Genomic DNA, 17,796 nt, shown 5'->3' with positions numbered 1-17,796 from the left:
CTCTGTCCCGATTCATAGTCAGCCAATAGGTAGAGCTAATAAGCCCCATATTCCTTCCCAGTCAAGTTATTGTGCTTGTTTGTCTTTTTAATGACCATAGTCAGAGAATTTCGTAAAAGAATGTAGTTTCTTAGATTGCTTTTTCATCCTTCTGTGGCCTCCAAATGTGTTAAGTGAATGACACATCATCTAGACCTTGATTATCCCCATCCATAAGAAAGAAAGAACTGGACTATTGGATTTCTGAGGTTCATTCTAGTCTAACAATCTGTAATTATAAGGAAAAGAACCTTGATAGCAATCCATAGAGTATAAGGTTAATATATGGTATCACAGGTGAAAAGGAAAAAAAAAAGTTTTAAAAGAATGTCATGTCTCTCATATAAGGCTTGAAGGTATTTTTAAAAACTTCAGAGAAATAGAAATAGAAAAAAATAACAATTTGCCATATATTCACTGACTCAAAACTACACTGAATGAACTATACATGATGAGGCATTTTTTCCCTTCAGTTGTCTAGTCTGAAGAACCTAACTTAACATGTCTCAAAGATATTTAGTTGATTTGAAGCACAGTGACAGTTGGTTTTACTGCATATTCTCCTTAATTAGGATGTGAGACAGCTACTCATGTTCTTCCACTTTTTGAAAGCAAGAAGTTAGGAACATGAATTTATATAATTGATACCTCTAGCATAACAGTTCATTCACATCTGGCACAAAATGGCACAAAAATATCATAGTCTATTTCTGAAAACAATCTTATAAGTTCTTGGGGAGGTTCTCTCATATGAGGAATAAAAAAAGAAAGTAAAGACAGAGTTGCATTGGTAGATCTAGGGCATAATTTTTTTTGCAATGGAGAGAACCATGTGTTCTTTTATTTCTGACAACATACCATAGTATCCATGCCAAATGCTATAGCTCTAGAAAGTGATTTAGAGCATTTTAAGGAGAGCAATTTCCTGCTGAATTCACTAGGGAATTTTCACTGATTCCCCAATCATCTATTTTCAGTTGACCTAGGTACTTTAGGATGGATAAATTCTGGTCAAGTAGAAGGACTGAAGAAAAGTGATCTTGTCAAAATAAAAGAAATAGCAAGAGTCCAGATAAGGCTGTAAGAAATTCCTTGAAGCACTTGCCTGGTTGAAAGTCAGTAGAGGGGTCAGCAGGTGCCATGGTCAGATTTTGGCTTTTTTAAAACAACTCTATGAACAGTTAGGAGGATGGAATAGAAGTGAGAAAACAGCAAACAACCTAGAGATGATTGCAACATAGCTTGGAGGAGAAAAATTCTGCATCAGAAAATAAAGAGGCTAGGACAGATGGAGAAAACATTTCATAAACGTTATCAGTCATATTTGATATTCAAGTAAATATGGAAGGAAGAAAGCAGAGAAGAGTCAAAGATGGCTCTCAGAATTCTGCCTTAAATGATTACATGCTATCAATCAAATCAGAGACAATAAGAAGAGAGAGAAACTAAGGTTGGGCAGGTAACAAGTTCTCTTTTTGATAGGTTGAGCTTGAGATCATCAAAGTGGAAAAGGTGAATAGGAGAGAATATGCTCAGGCATCCTGTTAACAGCTGTTGGTGATGGTTTGGAAATCATTAGCATAGAGATGGGAATTGAAACCATGGGCATAAATGTGATGGCTCAAGAAGGGAATATAGAGTGGAAAAAAGAGGACTAAGAAGGAAAAATTGAAGGCATTAATATATAATGAATATACAGAAGAAGAGCAGTCAACCAAAGAGATAGACAAATAGGCAGAAAAAATAGGAAATCTAGAAGAAGGTAGTCTTTGGAGAAGCAAGGAAATAAAGAGGTTGAAAGAGAGAGTAAACAACAGTGTGAATGCAGTCTGAGTAGGATAAATAAAGTCACTGGTCTTAGCAATTAAGAGATCATTGGTGATATGGGAATATTTCGGTGGAGTATCCAGAGCCAAAACCACACTATAAAGGATTAATAAATATTTAAGAGATAAAAAGGCAATTAATGTTACATTTATATTGTGCAGTTTGAAGGTCAAGAGAAGAAAAAGATACTAGCTAGATGTCAATTAGAAAGTAGTTACAAATAAGTTGGGCTTTTCTTTTATGTTTGTTTACATTTTATGTTAATATAAATGCTATTTAAGTATGATTTATACATTGGAGTAATAAAAATAATAATGGAAGAACTGAAGATAGACCAGGATATTTGATGGAAACAAAATGCAAAAAAAGAAACTCGAGTTGAATAACATTCTACATTTCATTTTTTTATACAAATAGCGGTGAAGTTCACATTTACTGAAGGATTTTCTGCAAAAAAATCTTTACAAGGGTGTGACACCCACAAGACTAATGACCAGATTTTGAACACGGTAAAGATAAGGGCCAGGGGACCTTCCTAATCTACATTTCTTTCAATGAGCAAATAATAGAACCCTAACGCTAATGAGCTGAACATGAGAAAGGGCAGTTTAGCAGCCTGTAGAAAAGAGAAAGGAAATGAGATAGTAATGAACACTGTGGAAAAGGAATAAAATTTCCACTAAAGACCCTTAACTTCGACCCTGTGGACTGCAGCCTACCAGGCTACTCCATCCACGGGACTTCCCAGGCAAGAGTACTGGAGTGGGGTGCCATTGTCTTCTCCATAACTTCTTCCATAGGAAGCCTTTATTTTTCAGTAGTTTGTACTGAACTATCTAAAGAGTTTAAATTCAACTTTCCAACCCACTAGTTGTATCTTTAGTAAGAACTTAATGGTTGGTTTAACAATTACTGTTACAAGAGGTTAAAATAACATACAGTCCTGTTAGGTACCTTAGGGAAAGAATTTATGCTGGGAAAGAAAATCTAGTGGGAATATGGTAACCATATTTTTGGAACCAAGAAAATATCAGGACATAATCTGGCATGGTCGGCAATGACTCAAACACTTGAATATAGGACTAACTTGGTAGCTCTAGAACGTGTGGTCGCTAAGGAATGAAAGACTTCAAATGCAAAAGTATTCTGTTAATAAGTCAGTGCAAAGCATCAACCTAAGAAGGAGCACTCTGCATATCACAATTACCTTTGACGGCATTTTTTCATGCTTCTTGCTGCCTAAGTAGTAGTGAAGTTTGCATTTACTGAAGGATTTTCTGCAAAAAAAATCTTGAAGAGGATGTGACACCCACAAGACTAATGACCAGACTCTTTGATACTGTAAAAATAAAGGCCAGTAAATTCTTAGGCTTCCAGCGACGGATACCCAGGAGAGAAAGTTAAGTCAGGTAGAGTTTAGTGGAAGAGAGAGATTTATAGAACAGTTAGAGGAGAATGTCCTATAGACAGTAATAATGCAGAACACAATTAGTGCACAAATGAAAGTCACTAACTGCCCGGGGTTAGTGACACATGGGGTCAGATTTGCAAAAGAAGGTGATAAGTAAATTGTCTTTTAAAGAAAAGTGTAAGTGAGCCTTGAGAACAAAGAACTTCAAATATACCTTGCCTACTAGCTATCTCTTCCAGAGAAGTCATTATTAATATCACCACAATTCAATGCTATAAATTATCTCAGTGGTGTGAAAACTCAAATACTACATAAGCATGACCATGGTTCACTCAGACCTTTAAAACCACCCTTTATCCGGCCTAAATTTTGGAATTCCCCAACTTTTCAAAGTGTGGATAAAATCTGTTGTGAAAGCTGTACTATAAATTCAGATTTTGACCCAGTATTCTTAAATTTTCATGGAGTATGTTCCTCTTTACATGGAGTCTCTTAATGTTTTATTTTAGTTTGTTGCCAGCCAAGGTGTTCACGTACACCTACTAATACAGTTTCTAATTAACAAAATTTTTTAACTGTGGCTTTTGAATGCTTGAAATTTATTTTTTTGTTTCTCTTTTTGATTTTAATAATTCTAAATGACAATATAAAAATGTGCAAATTATTTTTTTATGTCATATTCCTTATGGAACTAGGTTAAGTTTTAAACATTTATTAAAAAACAATTAGGTAGCTTTTTATCTTCCCAAAGTGGCCAGTAATTTGTAAAATATGCTATTGAGAATTTAGGCAATAAATAATCAATATATAATCAATTAATAAATACAAGAAATTCTTATTTCTTATAAAATTTAGAAAGTTTGTAGCAGTAAGGAAATTTTTCTCAATTCAGACACAAACAAATGCAGAAAAACTCAAGGACTGGTAAATTTGCTGGCCAAAAAGATTGTTTTATAATTAGATGAGTATGATATTTATGCCCATTATTATTACAAAAGATTTTCAATTTGCATATTGGCCTCAAAATTACTGTTTGTAGTTAGTAGTTTACTGGTGTGCTTTAAATAAATATCAAAATACTTAACTAAATCCAAACCTTTTTTTTTCCTGTTTATATGACAGAGGCATTCTGGCTGTACTCACTTAAAAACTCATGCTTCTCTCAGGAAATGAAAACTGTCAGCCAGTGTTTAAATTGCTATAGTTTGACAGTTTCAGATTTTCAAGTAATAACCAATTATTTTATAGGAAATCTCCATTCCCAAAATACCTAAGGTAGACTAAAATGATTCATAGGAAAACAGGATAATTTCACCCAACTGAGCTATTTAACCATTTTTGTATGACTTTAAAGTCATTATATTAACAGGTGAATAAGGTAACTCAATGTGTATATCAAACTAATATGGGAACAAAATATACACTTTAAACAAGAAGCAGCCCAATTTCCTGAAGAAAACCATACTGTTGGAGGTGGCAGTTCTGTGGGGGAGGGCAGAACAACCACCTATCCTCCCCAGCAAGGTTTACCAAGGAGTAGGGGACCTGGAGAAAATTCTTTGGGAGGTCTTCTCTCATTTTCTGTTTGTGAACATTTTTGTCCAAGTGAAGTTGGATTAAAACTGATGTTAGGATAATAGCAAAAACATGTGATTCAAAAAAAAAAATCAGCTTTCATGGTTCCTAGGATTGGGGTGAAAAATCCACATATGTTTTCTTGGTTAATGGTTGGGAGATATGGTTTATTACACTGCTGCTGCTGCTAAGTAGCTTCAGTCGTGTCCGACTCTGTGCGACCCCATAGACGGCAGCCCACCAGGCTCCGCCGTCCCTGGGATTCTCCAGGCAAGAATACTGGAGTGGGTTGCCATTTCCTTCTCCAGTGCATGAAAGGGAAAAGTGAAAGTGAAGTCGCTCAGTCGTGTTCGACTCTTAGCAACACCATGGGCTGCAGCCCACCAGGCTCCTCCATCCATGGGATTTTCCAGGCAAGAGTACTGGAGTGGGGTGCCATTGCCTTCTCATGTTTTTATTACACTAATTGTGTTTAAATGCATATCAATGTCAGAGCTTTTTAAAAATAGGCAATATTTATTTTTTTATGAATTACTGCCTTGCTACTGGTTATAGCTGAATGGAACTCTCAAAGTATGAGGCTTAGAGTTATTGTAAGTTTCCAACTTCTAGAGAAATCTGTATGTGTTAAGCTTGCTCATGCATGTACGGATAATCTCTAGTGACAGAGGCAGAAAATGATACAGTCCAGAAGAACAGCACTGACTCTGATAAAGGGGCAGAAACTAACTAATGCTAAAATCACCTAGACTTGAGTGAAAATTGACATTAAGGATTGGTTTGATATAACCACTAAAGTGTCAGATGTTAAATGGAATTTTTGGTTTCTATTCTGTTTTTAGTCATGTCAGTGTAACATAGAGCAATGCAGCTACTGAGGTTCTTAGGTTCTCTTATTTATAGTAAGTCCTTCTTTCATTTGCTCTCCTCCCCAAGGTTGTCTTTATCCTAAGCCCCTCTCTTCAATAATAGACCAGCTTGTGCAAGAACTATAGGTACTAATGGTAGGAAACTGAATTTCTGAAGACTCAAATGAAGATTGGTTTAAATTGTAGAGAATATTCTAGGTTTCCCTTTACATGAATTTCTATCAGCTAGATACCATACATCTGTTATATGTCATTCTATTTTGACAACTATCTTGCAAAAATATAATTAACAAAGGATAAAATTTTCTAAAATGCTGGTAAAGTTTGTGTTCATCCATCACTTTAATTATAAAAAATTCTGCCACATTAACAGTTTGGTGTTTTATTTGTTTGTGTTTACTTATAGTGTAAGTTATTTTCTAATATTGATTAATATTATTTTAGAACTGAAATCAGATAAAAAGAATTTGGCTTTTACATTGTAAGAATAAGCATAATATGTCATCTTGATTTAATTATTTTTACCTCCCCCCCCACAAAAGAAAAACTTTTAAAAAATATGTAAAATAAAATGGTAAACTTGAATCTTGAACTCTGAGTTAAAAATTGGCATCTAGGAAGAAAAGTTAGGCCTATCACCTATAGAGAAACACACTGGAGCAATAGGATAATTGTTTATCTATTACTTTTAATTCTGTACTTGAAAAAATATGAAAACTCCTTCATAAACTTAAGGCACAACATAATGTGCAAAAATTAATTTTTAGCAATTTTAAAAATTTTCAGTGGTTCTATTTATTTACAGGAATATTACAGATGAAAATGTTTTCAAGCAACACACATGTTCAACTAACATCAGTTTTCTAAGTCATAAAATGATCATGTTCTGTAATATATTTTGTCATGCCTTGCATCCCACTGCTATAACCAACAAAGGCTTTGCTCTATAGATCTTTTTTGTATGCATGCTATGCATTTCAATCAATTTTTTCATAGTAAAAACTTAATTTAATTAGAATTTTCTAAATTTTGCATTTGATTTGAAAGATTAAAGGAAAGAAAAAAGGATATGTATGCCATATTATTTGAAGTTTACCTTATAATAAGCAAAATGCTTCATGCTTCTAAGAAATAAAAGCTATGCTTTCTCAGAACTCCAAAGTAATATTGTTTATGATCTCTTTGCAGTTAGATCCTGAAGCTAGTACTGTTCTAAAAGAACTTCAGGTTAAACTCAGTGGTGTTCTGGATGAGCTCAGTGTCACTTATGGTGAAAGGTAAGTGGCCTAAGTAATTACTATCCAAATGTATTAGGTTTCATTTAATGATAATCATGTCTTCAGTGCTGTCTCTCTCCTCTGACTGTCTAAATCCATTTAACTTTAAGACTCAATTTAAGCATCACCACCTCTGGAAAATCTTCCATGACCCTGCAATTTTATAGTGATGTCTTGCTGTTTGCTCCCCAGAACTCTGAGTATCCTGCAGTTGAGGAGCACTTACAACACTACGCTCTAAGTTCTGGTTCACTTGCCTGTTTTCCTCTCATTACTGTATGTTTCTTAAGGGCAGAAATGACATTTCATTCCTCTTTGAAATTCTAGTTTTTAGAGCGTAGCAGTTGGCTGTCGAAGGAATAGAGGAAGGAAGAAAAGCAGGGAGAAAATCTTTACATGCATGACAGGGATGAGTTTTATTCATGCCATACATATCAGTGTGGTTCCAAAGAACTGAACTCTTAACCCCATAACTGAATTAAGACAGCCTGCTATGTTTTAGGCTTTAGAAATGTTAATGCAGTTAGCTCATGGGAAACTACTAACACATCTATGTTACATCTTTTTTTCCCATTAATTAACTTTGCTTATTAATGGTGTGGTTCTAAAGAATGAGAAGCTCATTGTAGATAAACTTCATTTTGGTCTTATAGGAAAAAGCCATCATCTCATCAGCAAATGTTAAAATCGATAGGAAATTAATCACTTATCAATCATATCATTTGCAATATGTTCTCCCAATCAGTAAGTTGTGTTTTTTTTTGTTGATGGTTTCTTTTGCTAGGCAGAGGCTTTTAAGTTTAATTAGGTCTTGTTTGTTTAGTTTTGCTTTTATTTCCTTTACTTCAGGAGACAGATCCAAAAAATACCACTGTGACAATGTTCTGCCTTTCCTTTCCTCTAGAAGATTTATGTATAGTACCCTGTTTTGGGGTCTTGAATCCATTTTGAGTTTATTTTTGTATATGGTGTTAAAGAATGTTCTAATTTCATTCTTTTGCATGTAGCTGTCCAGTTTTCCCAGCATGATCTATTGAAGAGACTGTCTTTTCTCAATTGTATATTCTTGCCTTATTTGTCATATATTAATTGACCATGAGTTTATTACTGTTCCATTGACCTCTGTGTCTGTTTTCATGCCAGTACCATACTGTTTTGACTACTGTAGTATTTTAATATAGTCTATAGCATAGTCAAAAGTCAGGGAACATGGATCCTCCAGCTCTGTTCTTTCTCAAGGTGACTTTGGCTATTTGAGGTCTTTTGTGTTCCCATACAAATTTTAATTTTTCTTCGTTTCAGTAGTGTGAAAAATGCCATTGTTAATTTGATAGGGATTACATTGAATCTTTAGATTGCCTTAGGTAGTGTAGTCATTTGAACAATATTGATTCTTCCAGTCTAAGAATATAGTATGTCTTTCCATCTATTTGTGTGATTTTCAATTTTATTTCATCAGTATCTTATAGTTTTTGAAGTATAGGTCTTTTGCCTTCTTAAGTAGGTTTATTCTTTGGCTGGTTTGTTTGTTTTCTTGGATATAATGGTAAATCAAACACATCTTTAAAGAAGTTCATTAATTTCATACAGAATTTGCTTTAAGTACTAGTTCAATAAATACTGACTTATTATTTTAACCTATGACTTCAGTTCTCAAATAAGATTGAAATTTATTCTTAAGGAGAGGGCTAACTATCTCTTTGAAGTCTAGTCATGACTTATTTGTGTATTTTGGAAAGACACATGCTTAACAGACATCTACTGATTAATTTTGCCAGTCTTAAATCAGAAAGACTAAAAAGAAAAAGACACAAAGTATCATACTTTTTCTCAAATGTAGGAATGAAGCAAAGTAAACTCCTATGCTTGGACTTCTCTTCAGTATCAGAGGTGTGTTCATCATCTTCATGGAGAGCCCCTTCACAGTTTAGATGCTGAGCCAGATGCAGTCTTGATGCATTGAGCTTTTAGGCTTTGCTTATAAAAAGAATAATTATCATATTCTGTTGCCATGGATTTATTTCCCACACTACCAACCAAGTCTGTATCTCACACTCAGGGTGGGTGGGAAGTCCATAAGGATCAGTGTGATCATGCAGTAGAGTCAAACTGGATAATTTCAGTCTGAATCCACCTTTCGTTTAGTGTAAATTAGTAGTTGAGAATTTTAAAATTAAGTGCATAATTAATTGCCCCAAATCCATTTCATCTGCTGTTATTAAAACCCACAATTAAATTATTATACTCGATGTAGCTGGCAGGATGATTTTTCAGGAAAGCCAGGGCAAAGCCAAACCAAACATCTGAAGCCTGGGTCTCGGGGTTATGATACACACATAGGAAACCCACCTGGGAACTGAGACTAAGTGAGATAAAACTTCAGTGATACCTTAATGATGTGCTTAATGTTTTCTAAACCTTTGCCACTCAGGTTTCTGGTTACGCACATATTTTGCAGTTTAGTTCTTTGGTTTATTACACTTCTTTTAATCTTTGGTGCCAGTGGCTAGCTGGATTAAGTAAATTTTAAAAATCAGGAACATTTCATAGGAATTCTGTGTGTGTTCTGTGGCTTCTCAAGTGCTCATAGAGTCTGTCATTATTACCTGGTACTCTGTGTGTGTGTGTTCAGTCACTTCAGTCATGTCCAACTCTGTGGACTATAGCCCGCCAGGCTCTTCTGTCCATGGGATTCTCCAGGCGAGAATATTGGAGTGAGCTGCCATGCTCTTCTCTAGGAGACCTTCTCAACCCAGGGTTTGAACCAGTGTCTGCTGCATCACAGGTGGATTCTTTACTGCTGAGCCTCCCAAAGCCCTACTGATTAATAAAAACTTTTCAAGCAGAAAATGGATAGAAAAAAAGACTTTAGGTGACTTTACCAAAAGTTGATAGAGACAAAGATTTTCAGGTCAGACGCTAGTGTTGATTCAGCCTGGATTAATGATAGGGTAGAAGAGCATTCTCTCTTATTCTCTGGTAATCCTTCCTCCATATGTCTGATCCCACACACAGAGCTGTCTTCTGGTGGGTGTTTACCATATGGGTCTGTTGTAGGAGCCTGTTTGTACATTTTCGGATCATGAGTATCATACCTTCTGCTCAGTCAAGCCTCCACCTCAATTCACTGATTTCAGAATCAGCTCTAAGAAAGTAGCTATTTCAAAGGTGCTTAATATTACAGTCAGCAGGATCACTGATGGCCTAATGGTAAATCAACCAGGTCAAATCCAACATGATTTACCTTTCCTGTATATTGCTCCAAGTACCTACCACTACTTCTTGTTGTTTTTCAATTGCTAAGTCATGTTCGACTCTTTGTGACCTCATGGACTACAACACACCAGAATCCTCTGTCCTCCACTATCTCCCAAAGTTTGCCCAGGTTCATGTCCATTGAGTTGGTGATGCAATCTAACCATCTTATCCTCTGCCGACCCTTTCTCTATTTCCTTCAATCTTTCCCATCATCAGGGTCTTTTCCAATGAGTCAGCTCTTTGCATCAGGTGGCCAAAGTATTGAAGCTTCAGCATCAGTCATTCCAATGAATATTCAGGGTTGATTTCCTTTAGGATTGACCGGTCAGATCTCCTTAAAGTCCAAGGGACTTGCAAGAGTCTTCTCCAGCACCACAATCTGAAAGCATTAATTCTTTGGCATTCAGCCTACTTTCTCATCATACACAATTACTGGAAAAGCCATAGCTTTGACCATATGGACCTTTGTTGGCAAAGAAATGTCTCTGCTTTTTAATATGCTGTCTAGGTCTGTCATAGCTTTTGTCCCAAGGAGCAAGTGTATTTTAATTTCATAGCTGCAGTCACTGTCCGCAGTGATTTTGGAGCTAAGAAAAGAAAATCTATCACTGTTTCCACTTTTTCCCCATCTGTTTGCCATGAAGTGATGGGACCGGATGCCATGGTATTCATTTCTTGAATGTTGATTTGTAAGCCAGCTTTTGCACTCTCCTCTTTCACCCTCATCAAGAGGCTCTTTAGTTCCTCTTTACTTTCTGCCATTAGAGTGGTATCATCTGCATATCTGAGGTTGTTATTTCTCTTGACAATCTTGATTCCAGCTTGTAACTCATCCAGCCCAGAATTTTGCATGATGTAGTCTACATCTACGTTAAATAGACAGGGTAACAATATACAGTCTTGATGTACACCTTTCCCAATTTTGAACCAGTCCATTGTTCCATGTCTGGTTCTAACTGTTGCTTCTTGACCTGCATACAGCTTTCTTATTATTATTCCTTGGTAAATCCTTCTCGCCATTCCCAAGATGTGATCATTTCCCAAGCTTTTAATTTACCCTCATTATCCTAACTGGATTTTTTCTTGCCTGCTTGCATGTGTATTATAATTACACTTATTTTTTTTTTATATATAATTACACTTATTGATGAAGTTGTGAGTAACAGACAACACAGAGCTTTACTGGATATGCTCAGAGTCTCCACTATTTAAATCTCTTACTATTTTCTGCTGTTTACTTAGGAACCACCAAAGTTGGTATAGGAGGATATAAAGAATGAAAACAATAATACTAAGGATTACACTTCAAAGACTTAGTTAAATCTTTTTTTAATCTTTCTTGAGTGTCTGCCTGTGTTGGGTTAAAGTGTATTTAATAAATAACTTAATGTTGAATTGTATTTATTTGCTGTTGTTGTTGTTGTTCAGTCACTTGGTTGTGTCCAACTCTTTGCCACCCCCTGGACTGCAGCACCCAGGCTTTCCTGTCCTTCACTATCTCCGGGAGTATGCTCAAACTCATTGCCAGTGAATCAGTGATGCCAACCAACCATCTCAGCCTCCATTACCCCCTTCTCCTCCTGCTTTCAATCTTTCCCAGCACCAGTATCTTTCCCAATGAGTCAGTTCTTTGCATCAGGTGGCCAGAGTACTGGAGCTTCAGCTTCGCATCAATCCTTCCAGTGAATATTCAGGACTGATTTCCTTATGGACTGGTTGGATCTCCTTGCAGTCCAAGAGACTCTCAAGAGTCTTCTCCAAAATCACAGCTCAAAAGCATCAATTTTTTTTAGCACTCAGCCTTCTTCTTATGGTCCAATACTTATATCCATAAATGATTACTGGAAAAACCATAGCTTTGACTATACGGACCTTTGTTGGCAAAGTGATGTCTCTGCTTTTTAATACAGTGTCCAGGTTTTTCATAGCTTTTCTTCCAAGGAGCAAGTGTCTTTTAATTTCATGGCTTCACTCACCATCCACAGATATTTTAGAGCCCAAGAAAATAAAGTCTGTCACTGTTTCCATTTTTACCCATCTATTTGCCATGAAGTGATAGGAATGGATGCCATGATCTTCAATTGTTGAACGTTGAGTTTTAAGCCAGATTTTTCACTCTCCTCTTTCACCTTCTTCAAGAGGCTCTTAAGTTCCTCTTCGCTTTCTGCCATTAGAGTGGTATCATCTGCATATCTGAAGTGATTGATATCCCTCCCAGCAAACTTGATCCCAGCTTGTGCTTCACCCGGACCAACATTTTGCATGATATACTCTGCATCTTTTTTAAATAAGCATGATATACTCTGCATCTTTTTTAAATAAGCAGGGTAACAATATACAGACTTGACATACTCCTTCCCCAGTTTTGAAACAGTCCATTGTTCCATGTCTGGTTCTAATTGTTGCTTCTTGACCTGTATACCGGTTTCTCAGGAGGCAGGTAAGGTAGTGTGGTATTCCCATCTCTTTTAGAATTTTCCACAGTTTGTTGTGATCCACACGGTCAGAGGTTTTAGTACTGTCAATGAAGCAGGTGTTTTTCTGGAATTCCCTTCCTTTTTCTGTGATCCAACAGATATTGCCAATTTGATCTCTTGTTCCTTTGCCTTTTCTAAATCCAGCTTGTACACCTAGAAGTTCTTGGTTCATGTACTGTTGAAGCCTAGGTTGAATGATTTTGAGCATAACCTTGCTAGCATGTAAAATTACTGCAATTGTGCAGTAGTTGAACGCTCTTTGACATTGTCTTTCTTTGGGATTGGAATAAAAACTGACCTTTTCCAGTCCTGTAGCCATTGCTAAGTTTCCAAATTTGTTGGCATATTGAGTGCAGCACCCAACAGCATCATCTTTTAGGATTTGAAATAGCTCAGCTGGAATTCCATCACCTCCACTAGCTTTGTTTGTAGTGATGCTTCCTAAGGCCCATTTGACATCACTCTCTAGGTGTCTGGCTCTAGATGAGTGATCATACCATCATGGTTATCTGGGTCATTAAGACCTTTTTTGTATAGTTCTTCTGTGTATTCTTGCCACCTCTTCTTATTTGCTGTTAACTATCAGTATAATATTAGGTACTTATGTAGAGTCTGCAAGGAGAAATATTTCTTATTACTCATATTAACATTATTGCTTCTATTGGTTAATAGATTAGTCCAGTGTAACACCTTGGGGTTGATTTTGCTTTTGTTGATATTCAGTTCAGTCCAGTCAGTCGTATTTGACTCTTTGCGACCCCATGAACCGCAGCATGTCAGGCCTCCCTGTCCAACCCCAGCTCCCAGAGTCCACCCAAACCCACGTCCATTGAGTCGGTGATGTCATCCAACCATCTCATCCTCTGTTGTCCCCTTCTCCTCCCGCCCTCAATCTTTCCCAACATCAGGGTCTTTTCAAATTAGTCAGCTCTTCGCATCAGGTGGCCAAAGTATTGGAGTTTCAGCTTCAACATCAGTCCTTCCAATGAACACTCAGGATTGATCTCCTTTAGGATGGACTGGTTGGATCTCCTTATAGTCCAAGGGACTCTCAAGAGTCTTCTCCAACACCACAGTTCAAAAGCATCAATTCTTCCGTGGTCAGCTTTCTTTATAGTCCAACTCTCACATCCATACATGACCACTGGAAAAGCCATAGCCTTTACTAGATGGACCTTTGTTGACAAAGTAATGTCTCTGCTATTAAGATAAAGTAATTGTTGAGCTTGAATGCTTTTATAAAAAAATTTATTATAGTTGCTTTACAATGTTGTGTTAATTTATGCCAAACAGCAAAGTGAATCAGCTGTAAGTATACATATATCCCTCCCTTTTTGGATTTCCTTCCCTTTGAGGTTACCACAGAGCATGGAGTAGAGTACCCTGTGCTATACAGTAGGTTCTCATTAGTTATCTATTTTATATATGGTAGTGCGTATATGTCAATTTCAATCTCCCAATTCAGCCCAGTCCCTCCATGCCACCTTGGGTATTCTATATGTTTGTTCTCTAGGTCTGTGTCTCTATTTCTGCTTTGCAAATAGGTTCATCAGTACCATCTTTCTACATCCCACATATATGCGTTACTATACAATTTATATATATATATGTATATGTGTATATACACATATACATATATATATATATGCCACATCTTCTTCACCCATTCTCCTGTTCATGGAAACTTAGCTTGCTTTCATGTCCTGGCTATTGTAAATAGTGCTGCAATGAACATTGGGGTGCAGATAGCTTTTGAAATTATGGTTTTCTTTGGGTATATGCCCCGGAGTGGGATTGCTGGGTCATATGGTAGTTCTATTTTTAGTTGTTTGAGGAACCTCCATGCTGTTCTCCATAATGGCTGTATCAGTTTATATTCCCACCAATAGTTTAGAAGGGTTCCCTTTTCTCCACACCCTCCCCAGCCTTTATTGTTTGTAAATTTTTTTGATGGCCATTCTGACCAGTGTGAGATGATAGTTTTGATTTGCACGTATCTGATAATTAGTGATGCTGGGCATCTGTTCATGTGCCTGTTGTCCATCTGTATGTTTTCTTTGGAGAAATGTCTGTTTAGGTCTTCTACCCATTTTTGGATGGTGTTCTTTGTTTTTATATTGATATGAAGGAGCTGTTTGTATATTTTGGAGAGAAATTCCTTGTCAGGTGCTTCATATATTTTCTCCCATTCTGAGGGTGTCTTTTTGTCTTGTTTATGGTTTTCTTTACTACACAAAAGCTTTTAAGTTTATTTAGGTGTCATTTGTTTATTTTTGTTTTTATTTTCATTACTCTCGGAAGTGGGTCAAAAAAGATTTTGCTGTGATTTATGTCAAAGAGTATTCTGCCTATGTTTTCCTGTTAGAGATTTATAGTGTCTGGCTTTACATTTAGGTCTTTAATCCACTTGAGGTCATTTTTGTGTATGGTGTTAGGGAGTGTTCTAATTTCATTCTTTTACCTGTAGCTCTCCAGTTTTCCCAGCACCACTTATTGAAGAGACTGACTTTTCTCTAGTTTATATTCTTGCCTCCTTTGTCATTGATTAGGTGACCATAGGTGCATGGGTTTATCTCTGGGCTTTCTGTCCTGTTCCATTGATCTATATTTCTGTGTGTGTGTGTGCAGTACCACACTGTCTTGATTACTGTAGCTTTGTAGTACAGTCTGAAGTCAGGGAGCCTGATTCCTCCAACTCCATTTTTCTTTCTCATGGTTGCTTTTGGCTATTTAGGGTCTTTTGTGTTTCCATACAAGTTGTAAAATTTTTCTAATTCTGTGAAAAATGCTATTGGTAACTTGATAGAGATTGCTTTGAATCTGTAGATTGCTTTGGATAATATAGTTGTTTTCACAATATTGATTCTTCTGATCCAAGAACATGGTATATCTCTCCATCTGTCTATGTGGTCTGTCTTTCTTTCATCAGTATCTTATAGTTTTCTGAGTACAGATCTTTTGCCTCCTTAGGTAGGTTTATTCCTAGATATTTTATTTTTTGTTGTTGTTTCAATGGTAAATTGGATTGTTTCCTTATTTTCTCTCCCTGATCTTTTTCCTAGTGTATAGGAATGCAAGAGATTTCTGTGTATTAATTTTGTATCCTACAACTTCATCAAATTCATTGATTAGTACCAGTAGATTTCTGGTGGCCTCTTTAGGATTCATTATGTATAGTATTACGTCATCTGCAAACAGTGACAGTTTTAATTCTCCTTCAATTTAGATTATTTTTCTTCTCTGATTGCCATGGCTAGGACTTCCAAAATTATGTTGAATAATAGTGGCAAGAATGGACATCCTTGTCTTATTCCTGATCTTAGAGGAAATGCTTTCAGTTTTTCACCATTGAATGTATTGTTATTAATAGCTGTGGGTTTGTCAAATATGGCCTTTATTATGTTAAGATAAGTTCCCTCTATGCCTACTTTCTGAAGAGCTTTTTAATTGTAAATGTGTGTTGAATTTTGTCAAAAGCTTTTCCTGCATCTATTGAGATGATCATAGAGTTTTTATTCCTCTATTGGTTAGTGTGGTGTATGACACTGATTGGTTTGTTTATGTTGCAGAATCCTTGCATCCCTGGGATAAATCCCACTTGATCATGGTGTATGGTACTTGTATGTGTTGTTGGATTCTGTTTGCTAGTACTTTGTTGGGGATTTTTGCTTCTGTGTTCATCAGTGATACTGGTCTGTAATTTTTGTGGATGTGGATGTGTGATATCTTTGTCTGGTTTTGGTATCAGGGTGATGGTGGCCTCATAGAATGAGCTTGGGAGTGTTCCTCCCTCAGAAGTTTTTTTTTTTTTTGAAGAGCTTGAGAAGGATGGTTGTTAGCTCTTCTCTAAATGTTTGATACAGTTTACCTGTGAAGCTATCTGTTTCTGAACTCTTGTTTGCTGGAAGATTTTTAATCAGTTTCAATTTCATTACTGGTGATTGATCTTTTTCTATTTCTTCCCGGTTCAGTCTTGGAAGGCTGTGCCTTTCTAAAAATCTGTCCATTTCTTCCATTTTATTGGCATACAGTTGCTTGTAGTAGTCTTACTATCCTCTGTATTTCTATGGTATCAATTTGTAATTTCTCCTTTTTCATTTCTATTGGGTTGGCCAAAATATTTGTTTGGGTTTTTTCTGTAAGATGTAATGGAAAAACTGGAACAAACTTCTTGGGCAGCCCAATAATTTTATGGATTTGAGGCCTCTCCCTTTTTTCTTGATGAATCTGGCTAAAGCTTTATCAGTTTTGTTTATCAAAGAACCAGCTTTTAGTTTTATTGATCTTTGCTATTGTTTTCATTTCTATTTTCTTCTGTTCTGAATTTTATGATTTCTTTCCTTCTGCTAACTTAGCATGTTGCTGCTTGTTCTTTCTCTAGTTGCTTTAGGTGTAAGGTTATGTTGTTTGAGATTTTTCTCATTTCTTAAGGTAGGTTTGTATTGCTATAAACTTCCCTCTTAGAAAAGTATTTGCTGCATCCCATAGGTTTTGGGTCATCATCTTTTCACTGTCATTTGTTTCTATGTATCTTTTGATTTCCTCAGTGATCTCTTGGTTATTTATTTAGTAGCATATTAATTAGCATCCACGTGTTTGTACTTTTTACAGTTTTTTTCTTGTAATCGATGTCTAATCTCATAGTGTTGTGGTTGGAAAAGATGCTTGTTATGACTTCAAATTTCCTACATTTATCAAGAGTTGATTTGTGACTCAAGATGTGATGTATCTTGGAGAATGTTCCATGTTCACTTGAGAATAAAGTGTATTCTGCTGCTTTCAGGTGGAGTGCCCTGTATATTTCAGTTGAGTCTGTCTGCTCTAATGTGTCATTTAAAGCTTGTGTTTACTAATCAATTTTCTGTCTGGATGATCTGTCCATTGGTATAAGTGGGGTGTTAAATTTCCCCACTATTATTGGTTTGCTGTTGAATCTCCCTTTTATGGCTGTTAGTATTTCCTTTAATGTATTGAGGTGCTCCTATGTTAGGTACATAAATAATTATCATTGTTATATCTTCTTCTTGGATTGATCCCTTGACCACTATGTAGTGTCCTTCCTT

The 17,796-nt window shown here is 36.2% G+C and overlaps 1 protein-coding gene across 1 annotated transcript in view; it reads left to right on the top strand.

The window, feature by feature from the left end:
* The window catches only part of UNC13C (unc-13 homolog C), a 1,717,543-nt gene that overhangs the window by 1,613,673 nt on the left and 86,074 nt on the right, over nucleotides 1-17,796 (top strand). The window contains exon 55 of the mRNA XM_081513848.1: nucleotides 6,910-6,998. Coding sequence (XP_081369974.1) covers nucleotides 6,910-6,998 — 89 coding nt within the window. The remainder of the gene's footprint in view (nucleotides 1-6,909; nucleotides 6,999-17,796) is intronic.

Source organism: Giraffa tippelskirchi, chromosome 7, assembly GCF_054371585.1.
Source record: "Giraffa tippelskirchi isolate mGirTip1 chromosome 7, T2T-mGirTip1v1.2.pri, whole genome shotgun sequence".
Taxonomy (NCBI): domain Eukaryota; kingdom Metazoa; phylum Chordata; class Mammalia; order Artiodactyla; family Giraffidae; genus Giraffa; species Giraffa tippelskirchi.
Note: the sequence above shows the minus strand (reverse complement) of the source record. Positions and strands in the feature narration are given on the sequence as shown.